We start from the raw sequence: 15,005 nt of genomic DNA, 5'->3' as shown, positions 1-15,005 counted from the left end.
AAAACAAGGGAGAGAATTGAACAACAGCAGATGAGGTAGAGAGGGAAGATGGGAGGGGAGGGGAGGGGGGATAGTAGGGGATAGGAAAGGTAGAAGAATACAACAGTCACTAATATGCCATTTTGTAAAAATGTGAATGTGTAACCGATGTGATTCTGCAATTTGTATTTGGGGTAAAAATGGGAGTTCATAACCCACTTGAGTCAAATGTATGAAAGATGATATGTCATGAGCTTTGTAATGTTTTGAACAACCAATAAAAAAATAAAAAATAAAAAAGTATTTATTTTTTAGTTTTCAGTGGCCACAACATCTTTGTTTGTATGTGGTGCTGAGGATCGAACCCGGTCCACCCGCATGCCAGGCAAGCGCGCTACTGCTTGAGCCACATCCCCAGCCCTCAAAACATCCTGTTGTATATAATAAATATTAATTTGTCAATAAAAAATATAAAATATCAAAAAAATACATGCTGAGTTACAAAACCATACTTAAGATGAAACTTCATCAGACTAAATTCCCTTCATAGCACAATAAAATCAAAAGCAATTTTTTAAAAATAGAACCTAATGTTCTCAGATCAAGGAGATTAAACACACTCATCTCTGAACAGTGAGGTTGATCTACCATGGCATAGTAGGATAAATGGTATAATCCTCTGACAGAACAATTTGGTGGCTCATTTCAAATCCATAATAATATTTGTGCACTTTGTCTCACTAAAAGGGTTACTGGGGATTTATCCTAAGGAAATACCCCAAAAGAAAGAACACTATTTCCCTGCCACAATCACTGCAGAGTTATTTATAATTTAAAAAATCATAGGTTCAAAATTATAAGCAGAGAACAGAAAATTATGTTACATTTACACAATAAAATGTTTTACAAACTATTTAAACAATAGTATGAGCTTGTAATTGCATTAAAAAATTTATGATACATTAATAAGTAAAAATTAAAAGTATAGGAATGAATAAGCCAATTATGATACAATGTGATAGAGTATTTGAGAAAAGTTTTAAGTGTCATGAAGACTAGAGCCATACCATTAAAAAAAGAAAGAAAGAAATCCTAATGCTATAAAAAAGACAATAGGAAGAAGAAACATTGCAAAGGGAAGAAATGCAGAAATGTGATTCCTGGGATTTGCTGTGAGTAGGGAGAGAATACATTTTTCTACTCTGACTCTCTCCCTTTGAATCTAGGTGCAGAAGGTGGCTCTAAGAATTTGACCTATGACCTAAGGCTTAAAAAAAAAAAAAAAAACTTTCTTTTCAAAGTTTTGCCACTTTTTTTTGTTTTTTGTTTGTTTGTTTGTACCAGGTATTGAACCCAGGGACGCTTAACCACTGAGCCACATCCCAACCCCTTTTATATTTTATTTAGAGACAGGGTCTTGCTGAGTTGCTTAGGGCCTTGCTAAATTGTTGAGGCTGGCTTTGAACTCAATATCCTCCTGCCTCTGCCTCCCAAGCCACTGGGATTAAAGATGCACACCACCATGCCTGGCCTTGCCACATTATTATTGACCTGGGACAGCAAAGTCACTTTGTTTAGAAAACCCCCTAATAGGCCTTTGGACATAAACCAGACTCTCCCCTCCCACCACAAGGTCTGGAGGGAGGGGACTGGGAAGTGGTGGGAATATGGGAGATAGATGGCTATTGAGAGAGAGAACCTGGCAGAGAGGAGAAGGAAGAACCATCTAGAAGGAAGCGAGGAGAGGGGAAGCCAGTTCTGGTGGCAGGCAGGCACCAGAGGGACTCTGCGAACTTCCCAAGTGGGAACTGAATTCAGTGAATGAGTCTTGGTGGAGGCAAGTGGAGCAGTGGCCATCCCCCCCAGGTAAAATGGGCAATCCACACAGGACATCCAGATGGTGGCCTTGGCTTCACTGGAGTGATTTCCTATTTAATTATATGTGTTCAAAGATGAGATGACACTCAAGGAAACAACCTGATGGGACAGGATCTGGCTTGTGCTTGAGTCTAGCTCTTGCTTTTCCCTTGTTTATCCACTAAAAAGCAAGTTCAGAGCATTTTTTTTAAAGAGAAAGTGAGAGAGAGAGAGAGAATTTTAATATTTATTTTTTAGTTTTTGGCGGACACAACATCTTTGTTTGTATGTGGTGCTGAGGATCGAACCCGGGCCGCACGCATGCCAGGCAAGCACACTACCGCTTGAGCCACATCCCCAGCCCAAGCTCAGAGCATTTTAAGTAGAAATGATTAACCTAAGGGCATCTATTATTATGAAATTAACATAAGCTATATGAGAAGCAAATTCATAACAAAATAATTTCATAAACACAAGCTAGGAATTCTTAGTTTCACATATTTTATGAATACACTTAAGATTATTTTTTGTTTTTTGGTTTTGGTTTTGGTTTTGCAATGCTGGATCAAACCCAGGCCTCACAAATGCCCGGTACGCTCTCTACCACTGAACTGTATCCTCAGCCCTAACATTTCTTAAGTTTCTTAAGTTTTATGAAATTTACTATAAAATGGTGAAAACATCAAAAATATAAAAAGCATAACTTTGTTTTAGTAAATATTCTGCATTATCACTAGGGGAAAGAATCTCTCAGAATATGGTATGCTACAATCATGTTAGCTCTTGATTTGGCAACACATATACCCAAACAGAAACAATATAGAAAAGACTAGCATGGTCTCTGTAGGAGGCTGACAGGCAAATTCATGAAGCATTTCATAAATTTCACAAAATTTGTGAAACTTTTGTGATTTTGTAATTTGAAGATCACCATTTACTAACCGGTGTTGTCTGCCGATTTCTGTCTTCCTTTATCATACCCTGCACTGAGCCCCAATGGGGGACCAAGCTTACCTTTGAGCCCGGAGGGGGAGCCAAGCCAAGGAAGGAATAGATAATATTCTCTTCTTTTGCAGAGAAGAAGGAGTCAAAATCCTGGAAACAAAGAAAGGAAATGTTTAAACCCACTGTACACTGTGAGCCAATATATTGACATAAATGTGTCCTTTTTATTTATTATCGTTAGTTAGAAACTAAAATATAAGGTTATCCCAGATTACTTTGTCAAAGATGACTAAGCCCAAAAGTTAAGAAATTTAAGCATAAACTTTACATCTGCTTTCACACAGATGTGCCAATATAGCACAGTGAAAATTCACACACACACACACACACACACACACGCACACACACACACACTCACATACACAACTGTATGCTCAGGAATTGCTGGCAGGATTCAAGTACATACAGTAAATGGCTTTTCCAAAAGTCTTACATCTTTAACTGGTTTAGTTCTCACTTGTAGCTTTGGACCCCAATCAGTCTCGACAGACCACACAGGATTTCCCTCCTGCTACCATGGGGCTCTGGGAGCCCAGACCCAACCCGTGGCCCCAGACGGAAATCTGATGCTCGTGAAGCTGCACCCCACCCAGGCCCCAACAGGGTCAGTCCTTGGCGCAGGCCCAGCCCTACACCTACTCTCCAGTAATGGGATTGTCAGTAGCTCAGAGGAGGTTTTCAATGATTAAAACATAAAAGATACCCTCCCGACTGCTTTAGTTCTACCATCTTTATCATCAGGGCTGAGATGCCATCTCAGCAGCATGACAGAAGGACTCACAGTTCCAACAGGACAGGGCTCAACCAGCTCGGCTACAGCTTTGCCTACCCCAGTCTTAGGGTGTGTCAGGAAGCTTAAAGCCAAATCCCCACCGCAGTTAGAGGGAAGAAACTGTTACATATTCCTGTGTATTCATCTCTTCCAAAGCGCTGTCACTCTCACTCAATTCTTTTATACTGAATGCACTTTTGGGAACTGCCTCCATTCTTGGTTGAAGGAAATAGAGTATCATAGTGGCCTCCAGCCCCACCCACCAAGCCCCAGCCTGCGTGCTGGTAAGTGCACTGGCTGGGACTGTGGCCCAAGGCAGGGCTTATGTACCAACTACGTTACTGTGACCTGAAGATTTGGGTGTTTGAGGCATTAAGGTAGGAGCCTTAGCTGTCCATGTAATTGTCGATATGTCTGGAACCATGAACTACAATGACAGTAATCGTGGAACTCTGTTTCTGAAAACACTAACAGCTGAACGCCTGCAAGGAGAATTTTGTGCTGTTGCAGTTGTGGCTGATGACATGGAGTTCAGAGCACGTGTTCTCACCCTTAGCAGCGCCTATGTACAGCGCTTCCCGTGAGGCGAGGGGCGGACAGGGCTTCAGAAGCGGAAACAGATGTTCTCCATCCTGGTATATCCCAAGAGGTCCTAAGTGACATGTACACACCAAGGCCTAAAAAGCCACTAACTTAATGATGTCATCATCTGTCCTATCTGGGGAGATTCTTGGTATCCAGAAGTTTTTTAAATAAACTCTCTTCTCAATTCTTTGTATCCAGAGTTTTTATTTTTTTTAATAAACTCTCTTCTCAGAAGTATGACGTGTCTAGTGCTGATGAAAACAATGGTCAACCAATAAGAAAGCATTGTCTCAAAATGCATCACCCCCTTGCAGGTGCTGCAGACACCCGGGATGAAGAATGGAAGAAACCAGAGATCAGGATGACAGAGTGCACAGACATCTATACCCCAGAGCCAGGGGGACCAAAATTGTCCTGGGACAAAGCCCAGGGGGCAGGCAGTGATTTGAAAGAGCTGGGGAAAGCCAGGCATGGTGGTGCACACCTGTAATCCTAGCAGCTCGGGAGGCTAAGGCAGGAGGATCACAAGTCTGAGCTACTTAGTGAGGCCCTAAGCAATTTAGAAAGACCCTGTCTCAAAATATAAAATGGATGTGGCTCAGTAACTCAGCACCCCTGGGTTTAATCCCTGATACCAAAAAAAAAAAAGAGAGAGAGAGAGAGAGAGAGAGCGAGAGAGCGAGAGCGAGTGAGCTGGGGAGCGAGAGGTTTAGAAAAGTACACTGATACAGGCAGGACGTAGAATCCATGGTGCCCTGAAATCAGCAGGCCCAGGGTGCAGATCCTCAAGCCCTGACACTTGTGATGAGCACTGATGAGCAGACGTGAGGTGCCTGATAGCAGCCAGTGACCAAAGGTGCATCTGGCTTTCTGGTCACCCTCAGGAGCAAATGGGAAGATATTTCCTGGTGAAGGCAGGTTGAAGAAGCTTAAAAACTCCACAGGGAGGACAGGCCATTTGATTGTGAAATGTGCCAGAGCCCACTGGACGAACACCTGATAGCCCACATCCACACGCGGTGCATGTCCCCCAGACACCACTGATCAGCATCTCAAGACGGGAGGAAGCATGGAAGAAGCCACAGTGGTTTCCATGCCATCCGTGCCCGTGCCCCAGGACCAGACAAGAGGTCCAGAGGGAAAAGCCCTTGTGTGGCCCCTGCACTGAAGCACTTGCCAAGGCTTCTGACCCAAACAGCACAAGGACAACAAGCTCAGTGAAAAGAAGCGAGTTCCCAGGGCCATCCAGGGACAACCCCAGGCAGAGCAGCAGTCAGAAGGAGCCCGTCACTAGAACAAGGGGAAGGAGCGCTGAGTTGCTCAACGCCTCACCATTGCCAAGGCTGGCTTTGAACTTGTGATCCTCCTGCCTCAGCCGCTGGGATTACAGGCCTGCACCACGGTGCCCGGCTCGCTGTTCTGTTTTGAACTCCTCTGCACTCACCATGCTGGCGAGCACGCTGTGCCAAGTAATCGCTGAGGAAATTGATTTCCTGGTCATCATAATTACATGTGACTGTCATCAAAACTGTTTTAATAACTGAATAAAAGTACTGCCCATAGATACAGAAAACATTGGTGAGTGGTCGATCAAGAACACTGCACAACTGGGAAATGCAGAATGGTATCAGAGTTATATTTGACTTGTCAATTTTTTATGTCACTAGTTTTCATAGTTTTGTCAACAAATCATAATTTCCTCACTGAAGTGTTTCTTTGTACATTTTTTCTCTCCTCTTTTTTTAAAGCCAGGCATGGTGGCACTGGAATCTCAGCTAATCAGGAGGCTGAGGCAAGAGGATGGCAAGTTTGAGGCCAACCTGGGCAACTCAGTGAGACCCTGTCTCAAAATAAAAAACCAAGAGAACTGGAAATGTAGCTCAGCTGTTCAGCATCCCTGGGTTCAATCCCCAGTGCCTGGAAACATTACTTTTAACTGACAGATAAAAATTGTACATGTTTATGGGTTCCAGTGGGACATTTCAATTACATGTAAACAACGTGTAATGCTCAGATCAGGGTAACTGGTATATCCGTCACCTCAAACAGTCATCATTTCTTGGTTGGGAACATCCTCACTACCATTAACTAGCACAGTGGCAATCGCCTCTAGTCCCAGCTATTCAGAGGCTGAGACGGGGATTACTTGAGCCCAGGAGTTTAAAGGCAGCATGGGCAACACAGCAAGACCCCATCAAAAAGAAAAGGGAAAGAAGGGAACAGAAAAGGGAAGGGAGGGAAGGAAAATGCCATTAAAGCTGTCAACCGTACTTACCCTACTGGCTGTGGAACACGGGAAATTATTCCTCCTGACCAACTCACCCCTGTACCCATGTCCTCCTTCTCCACACCTCCCCCACCCCTCCCAGCCTCTGGAAACCACTGTTCTCACTATTGTGAGGTCTCTGTCCATGCTGGCGGCCCCTGTGTCTACCCTGAAAGCTGCAGTCACATACCAAAGGCGGAGCACATCCACCAGGATGCGGGAGGTCTAGGGGCTGAGATGTTAGGTCCCCCTTACTTGGGGCACTGCTACTCTGCCTACTCTGCAGGGACCTGTGGAGTGCACCAGAGGGGAACAGGGTAGAAAAGGCTCTCAGAGACACAATTCTCACATGTGCAACAATTCTAAGACTTCCTGGATCTAAATCAATCCTTGATTGATTTTGAAATTGGATTAGTGTTTAGACTCAGAATTAGGGCATGAATAGAAATGCTTCTTCAGATGCATTTATGCAGATAAACAATGTCATCAGGCTTTTGGGCTCTCCGAGACTCATCTTTAAAGCAGATGTGCCAGGCATGGTGGCGCACACCTGTATTCCCAGCAGCTCAGGAGGCTGAGACAGGAGGATTTCGAGTTCAAAGCCAGCCTCAGCAATTTAGCAAGGCCCAAAGCAACTCAGTGAGATTCTGACTCTAAATAAAATATTTTTTTTAAAAGGGCTGGGGATGTGGCTCAGTGCTCCTGTGTTCAATCCCCAGTACCAAAAAAAAAAAAAAAAAGAGAGAGAGAGAGAGAGATCAAGTATTTCAAGTAAAAGCAAACAGCTGTATATGGGAGGCGGTCTTGCTGAATGACTGGCATTCTCCTTCCCGTGATCAGAAGAGGCTCTGTCGGTCACTTTAGTAGTGACCTAGACATTGACTGCCCCATCCTCGAGGTAGCGGAATGTGTATTCCTTCATGCATAGGCACGCCTTCCTGCAACCCCATGGATCGAGCTACGCTCACCTGTTCCTTTGTGATATTACCCCCTTGCCCTGTTTGGGATAGAATGTTGCATGGAAACGCCCTTTGTGTGTCCCCTTCTCTTGCTCTGCCTTTGGGTGTGGCCTTCCTAGATGTCAGTCAACCTGCTGACAGTGGACATCATGAAGCTAGACTCTGCCCCCTGAACCCTGACCCCTGGCCTCATTTGAGTGGCTTCTCCTCAGTAAAAGGGGTCAGCACATGCTCTCTTGCTCTCTTTTTCCTCAGATCCTTAAGGTCAGCGGAGCCGTCACAGGACCCAAAGAAAAAGGTCTCTCTATCTCTTGTGTGGTTACTTCGTGCAGCCCAGTTCCCCTGGAGCGACCCTGAGTATTTTTGTCGTGAGGAACGCAACAGCTTTACTTCTTTTGCACATTGGATGAAATAATTTTCATTGGCAACAATCATTAGACTCTTCACCAGTATTAAAGACGGTCAGACCAAATGTTTGTTTTTGAGGTATATTCCATCACTGAGTATAGTTTTAAATAGAAGTTGCCCTTTTTAGCAGTAAATCAGAATTGTAAGCCCTGTTCCCATTTTAACATACTAAATATTCTTTTAACCATTTCTTCAGGAATATATTGAAACTCCAACAATAGTATGAGTAGTGTTCTATAATGAAGTGTCACTCAATTATTTTAAGATATTTGTAATTATAGAAAATTCAACTTTCAAAATTCATTTCTGGTTGCTAGGGGTTTTTTTTTTTACATAAAAAAGAATTTCGTTTGGTAACTTGTTGCAGTAACACCTGTCATTACCCTGTAGAAAAAATCTGTTTTTTAAATTGGTGTCTATGTTAACCCCAAGATCACAGGACAAAGATGCTACCTTTTAAGAAATATATTTATTAATAAAATATTTAGCTTTGTTTAAAATTAATTTCTTTCCTCAAAAGGTATTCCTTCTGTATGGAGACTGGTCCTGTCCCTGTGTCTGCCCACTGGTAATGGAAGGAAGGCTGGCTGCTCTTACTGGCTGTTTGAACCACAGCAAAGAAAAAGTGGTTAACATTTTTCCCACAGCTACTACAACAAACCATACTTTGAGCTTTCATTTTCTATATAAAAGAAAATATACTTCCTATTTTTATACCTTTATTTTATTTATTTATTTTTATGTGGTGCTGAGGATCGAACCTAGGACCTTGCAGGTGCTAGGTGAACATTCTATCGCTGAGCCACAACCCCAACCCCACTTCTATTTTTTTAAGGAGAGATTACATGAGACAATGCACTAGTACTAAGGAAATGTGAAAAAGAAACAGATACCATTTTCCAAAAATTCCACAGATAGAAGATCTGACAATTTCTCTAGCTTGCAGCTAAGTAAGGTCTTCTCATGGTTGAGTAAATTATCTTTTGCTTCAATTTAGGGCCATGCAACTTCTTCAGAATTTTGTGGGGCTGAAGAGGTATTGTCTTCTGACTTGATGCTGGCCAACCAGGAAACCCTGAGTGTAAAAGGGTTTCGACTTCCAGTTCTGCTAACATGGAAGACCAGATGCCCTGAATACTGTCTCAAAAAAAACAACCTTTTTTAAGCCAGATTTAGGGGAAAAGTACAAATACGTTGCTGAACTGGCATAAAAGGAAGGATGGCAGCCATTCAAGAGCATGAGCAGAGCTCACCACCCAAAGGGCAGGCCCCACCTTCCCAGAGCCAACCAGGGAGGGGGTGGGGAGGGAGCCAGAGCCAGCAGGCGGGGAGTGCGTGAAACACGCTCACACACACTCCCTTACCCTTGCACACACCGACACATACTCACACACCTCACACATGCATACTCATTGATACAGACCACACACTCATACCGATTCACACACCTACACTCACATGTTCACAATTACACTCACACTCACGATCACATACATCCACACACTCATACACTTATGCCCATACTCACACCACACACACACACACACACACACACAACACTGTTGTCATCACATGATAGGAGGAGTAGCACAGGGCATTTCACACACATACACACTCAGACACACACACACTCACATTCACACACAACACTGCTATCACTGTGTTAGCGGTAGCAGCAGCAGACCATATGGGTGGGTAGGCACCAGGAGCTGGGTGGGCACCTTGGCCCCACAGTGTCCCTCCAGCACCCTCTAAGACAAAGCTTGGCCCTGCGCTCACTACAAAGGAGAACACCGAGGATCCTGCTCCACCATCACAGGGGAGGGATCAACACTTGGAGTTAGAGCACAGAGGCAATAAATCAATAAATCAATGACTGGCCACCAAGATTAAAAAAGAAGCAGCACTCCCCAGCTGAGTTAGGAGGCCAGCCTACTCTTCCGGACACCAGAATTAGAAAGACTATGACTGCACACGATGCCCTTCAAACACAGAGACAAAGAATCCTAGCTAGATTACCAGCCCAAACCTTCCATATGCAGAAAGTCAGCACGTTACAACCAAGCCGAGTTTCATCAGAAACAAAACGATTTAACACCAGAAATCCATGGGTATAGTTCATTCCACTTATAGATTATAAAGGATAAACTATTTAGATACAAAGAAAAAACTGTCAGTAAGACTGAATATCTATTCACAGTATGTGTTCATGTTTTAGTAAACTAGGTGCAGTGTTTAGATCTTAAATGTGCCCCAAACACCAGGAGATAAAGGCTTAGGCCCCAGCTCAGCACTATCCAGAAGTGGTAGAAATTTAAAGAGGTGGGACCCAGAGGGAGGTCTTCCAGTCATTAGGGGTGTGCCCTTGAGGGGGAGAGTGTGACCCAGCCCCTCTTCGACTGCTCTTGCCCATCATGGCCATGACATAAGCAGCTCCCTCCACCAGCACTCCCTGCCATGATATGATGCTTTGCTGGAGGCCCAAAAGCAACAGGGCCAACTGGCCATGGACTGAAACCTCTGAAACTCAGAACCAAAATACTTTTTAAGCTTATTATCTCAGGTATTCTGTTGCAGTAATAAAACGGTGACTAACACACTAGGGAAGTAATCTGATAAAGGCAAGCTATACAAAACTTTATAAAAAACAATCATACCTAATGGGGAAATACTGAAAACATTCTTCAAAATGAAAAACAAGTCCTATTATGATCATTTCTGTTCAATATTATTTTTAAAACCCCTCTTTAGTATAGTAAGCCAAGAAATGAAGGGAATAATTGTAAAGAGATAAACAAAATTGCCCTTAAATAATATATACACTTATTTATTTACATATGTATTTACTAATCTACAGATAAATTATTGCAGCTAAGAGTTTAGCAAGGTTGCTGGATAGAAATATTAATATGAATTTTTTTTGTACTGGAGATGGAACCCTGGGGCACTCAACCACTGAGCCACTGTTTTGTATTTTATCTAGAGACAGGGTCTCTCTGGGTTGCTTAGGGCCTCGCTAAGTTGCTGAGGCTGGCTTTGAACTCGCAATCCTCCTGTCTCGGCCTCCCCAGCCACTGGGGTTACAGGCGTGTGCCACCACTCCTCACTGAAATGTTGTTTTTATATAACAACAATCAGGAATAAAATGTAATCTGAAAAAAAAAAGAGATGGCATAAAAAATGTGAAGTGCCTCAAAAAAAATGAGAAAATGTCAACATTACAGAAGATATAAATAAGTGATGCTACATAGACATGCCCTTGGATTGGATATGTCTATAAGAAAAGTATCCTAAATACCAATTCTTCTCAAATTGATCTTCTGAAGTATAGATTCAATACTTTTTCAATCAAAATTCCAGCAGGAACCAAACAAGATAATCTAAAATGACAAGGCAAAGAGCTAAGAATAACAAAGACAGGCAGAAGAATTGGGTGGCAAGTCTCATTTAAATTTATGATCATCAAGACAGATTGCATTAGAGCATAAACAGACATAATGTTCATGAATAGGCAATATGCAATATGAAAATGATTATGACAAAGTTAGTATTACAAATACATAAAAATAGATGGATTGTGTTTTTTTTTTCTTTCTTTTTTTTTTTTTTGTTGTTGTTGGGGGTGGGGGGATTGAACCCAGGGCCTTGTGCATGCAAAGCAAGCACTTTACCAACTGAGCTATATTCCCAGCACCAGGATGCATTGTTTAATAAATGTGGAAATGGGAAGGATGAGGTAGAGCTCAGTAATAGGGTCTACCCTAGTATGCAGAGGACCTGGGTTCCTTCCCCTGCATAGAAAAAAAAATGTGGATGAGACAATTGGTCACCCAGATTTAAAATTGCAGTTACATTTCTACTTCACACCACTCACAAAGAATACTAATTTTAAGTCCACTGAAGAAGTAAATATGAAACCAAAAATTATCAAAATTTAGAAAACAGTCCAGGAGAACATAATTTTGGTTTCAAGTTAGAAAAGAGTCAAAAGGCGAGCCATGAGCAGAGAGAAGACGTGTGCAGCACACAGGCAACAGGAGACACACTGCACAGAGAAGCTCTGCCCATGGCAAGCGAAAGTCAAAACATACCAAAGCTACACAGAAGGGGACATGGAATAAGACACATGGCTGCTCACTCCTTAGTAACCAAGGAAATCAAAGCCACTCCACACCAACCAGGTTTCCAACAATGTCAAAGCTGGACAGTGCTACCCGTGGAGAAGGCGTGAAGCGCTGTGACTCTGACCCACTGCTGGTGGGAGTGCGTCTGGCACATCTGGCAGATCCAGCTAAGAAAACACCTGAAACCATCTATCAAGGCCAAACATGCCATAGCAATGACCCAGAGGACACTCTCCTACTAAAGGACCAAGAGAAACACGTCACCAGCAGCACTGTAGAACAGGCTTGTGTAACAGGTGTAATAGCCAAACGCTAGAAACCACACCAGGAGCCTCTCCAGAGCAGGGACAACGAAGAAACCAACCACTAAGAAACACAGAGGCACTTTAAAGTATGTGGGGAAAAGAAACAGACCAAAGAACACCCAGAGTATGAGTGTGTGTGTGTATAAAATTCAAAATTAAATAATACATCCTTTAGGTGTGCACACCTGGGAGACAGAGGAAAGGAAGGGAAGGCAGACACACAGTCCCTCGAGTGGCCACATCTGCAGAGGGAGGGGAACACTAGGGGCCTAGGGAACTCAGTGGGCCTCTACATTTTTGATGACATCACATTTCAACTGAGTAATGTGTTTTTGTTTTTTGTTTTTTTGTTTGTTTCTTGGTACCAGGAATTGAATTCAGGGGCACTTAACCACTGAGCCACATCCCCAGCCTTATTTTGTATTTTATTTAGAGACAGGGTCTTGTTAAGTTGCTTGACCCAATATCTTTATTTTATTTTTATGTGGGCTGAGGATCGAACCCAGTGCCTCACACTTGCTAGGCAAGTGCTCTACCATTTGAACCACAATCCCAGCCCAGCACCTCGCTTTTGCTGAGACTGGCTTTGAACTCACAATCCTCCTGCCTCAGCCTCCAGAGCCACTGGGATTACAGACATGTGCCACTGCGCCAGGCTGTCTCATTTTTCTTCAAACTACATGTTTTTATCATAGACGGTAAATTTCAAAATAAATTCTTAAGAACATAAAATCGTTTGTTCAGTAACAATTGTATGCTGAGCAGCCCTCTCCCCACCCTAATTGGGCATGCTTTCTGTCCTCCTTACGTCCCTGATGCACAGTGATGCTCCCCTCTCAGCTCAACGGCTGCCTTGGAGCCAGGGAGGCATACAAGCCCTTTCCTGGACTAAGGGTGCAGATTCTGACACACATCTGCTACTTACAGCAGTCCTCCCTGCAAGGTGACCTGCCCCTGACGGTGCCTGCTTAACTCCTCCTGTCCCCCTTCTACAACAGTTGTCTGCCTCAGCTCCCAGATAATAAATATCTTCATCTGTTCTTCTGAGAGCAGCAGGAGTTCAAACGCAGGGCACAATGATACTCAGGACTCTCCCTGACATCCAGTCCCCACATGTCCCTGGGACAGAGAAATCCACCACTTGTCCCTGAGTCTCCTTCCTCTGATGCATCATCAGCCATGGCACATGACTGACAAAGAATCCTCAGGAATCAGAGATACAACTTACAGTAGTTATTCTTATGGTATCTACTCCAATCATGTGGAAGGACACATCCAAATTTATGCCATTTGAAACCTGACATAGCCTTCGGAACTTCTGAGTCTCCTTTTAAAATGTGAACCAATATTACAAATAATCATTTTCACTTACTTTCTGAAACCAGAGCCCTCTGCTTCATTAGTTAACTTTGTTAAGAGTAGCCCATATTGCAGAAAAGCAAACTTAACAAAAGCTTCTCTTAAGAAAAACTACTGTGTTAGTTAGTTTCCCATCACTATAGCAAAAATAGCTGAAATGACCACCTTGGAAAAGAAAAGGCCAAAGTTTTAGAGGTTCTAGTCCATGACTAATTGACCCCATTGCTTTGGGTCTGTGGCAAGGAAAGACATCATGGCAGGAATGTGGTGCAGAGAAAAAACCCTCACCTCATGGCCAAGAAGCCAAAGAGAGGAAGAGGAAGGGGCTAGGGTCCCACTGTCCCCTGCAAGGACATGTCTCCAATGACCTCAAGACCCCCACTAGGCCCCACCTCTTAAAGTTCCTACCACCTCCCAAGAGCACCACCCTGGAGAGCAAGCCTTTAACACACAGCTCCTCAGGGACATTCCAGATCCAGATCCCAGCAGCTACTGAGACCTCCCCAGAGGCAGGACTGAAAAGAACCTAAAAGAGTTGAATAAAATAATTTGCACACTCATTGGATACATATTTGTAATAGGAAAACAGATTTTAAAAATGGAAGTCATTATTTGGGATAATTTTCTTCTTCACAATTAAATATTTTTAAATGCTAGACCACAGCAAAATGGGATAAGAGATGTCTTTGAGATTTTATTTTTATAGCACAGAATAACTGCAGAACTTTTATCCTAGTAGTTAATATAGACAGAAAGTTGTATGCTTCAATAATGTCTCTATGTAACAGTCGAAATCTAAAAGGACAGTTCAAAATCAAAAGTAAGAAATTTTAAATCCTAGCTTCACTGGGAAAGTATTAGAAGAAAACATCAAATTCTTCTAATTTAAATGAAATGTTTATTTGGTAATTTTAGAGTGCATAAAGCTTTTCTAAACAAAATTTAAAGTATGGAACCCATACAAAAAAAATAATAATATATTTGTCTATATGAAACATTTAAAAGTTCTGCATTACAAAAAATGTCCCTTTAAAATTTCTTATTTAAAATATAAATAAGAAATGTGAGTGAAATGTTCACTAGATCTATGGTAGTCAAGGGGCTATTTTCCTTGATATATGAAGAAACTTATAAAAACCAGTACCCATAGTCTATAGCGCAATAGAAAAAGGACAGAAAATATATACAGGAAAGTCACAGAAAAATCACAAGTAGCTGATAAACAAATTAAAAAAGATGTTCAGATAGTGAAGGCATAGATAAATTTCTTAAGTCATATGATCTGCCCAGATTGAGTCAGGAGGATATAGACAACCTAAACAGACCAATATCAATCGAGGAAATAGAAGAAACCATCAAAAGACTACCAACTAAGAAAAGCCCAGG

General features: G+C 42.5%; 1 protein-coding gene and 1 non-coding gene across 3 annotated transcripts in view; one reads left to right on the top strand and one right to left on the bottom strand.

Moving 5' to 3' along the window:
* Nucleotides 1-15,005, bottom strand: part of Sh3bgr (SH3 domain binding glutamate rich protein) — a 58,451-nt gene that overhangs the window by 31,070 nt on the left and 12,376 nt on the right. For both annotated transcript variants that reach the window (XR_001502698.2, XM_015478782.2), the window contains exon 3: nt 2,851-2,931. Coding sequence is in view for 1 of the 2 variants with exons in the window: in XM_015478782.2 (XP_015334268.1) it covers nt 2,851-2,931 (81 nt within the window). In the remaining variant the exon portion in view is untranslated. The remainder of the gene's footprint in view (nt 1-2,850; nt 2,932-15,005) is intronic.
* On the top strand, nt 2,620-2,722 carry LOC125617042. Its single transcript, XR_007347897.1, has one exon. It is a non-coding gene; the product is annotated as a U6 spliceosomal RNA (small nuclear RNA).

The sequence above is a fragment of the Marmota marmota genome, unplaced genomic scaffold, assembly GCF_001458135.2.
Source record: "Marmota marmota marmota unplaced genomic scaffold, marMar, whole genome shotgun sequence".
Taxonomy (NCBI): Eukaryota; Metazoa; Chordata; class Mammalia; order Rodentia; family Sciuridae; genus Marmota; species Marmota marmota.
The sequence above is the reverse complement of the archived record's forward strand: the minus strand, read 5'-3'. Positions and strand labels throughout refer to the sequence as shown.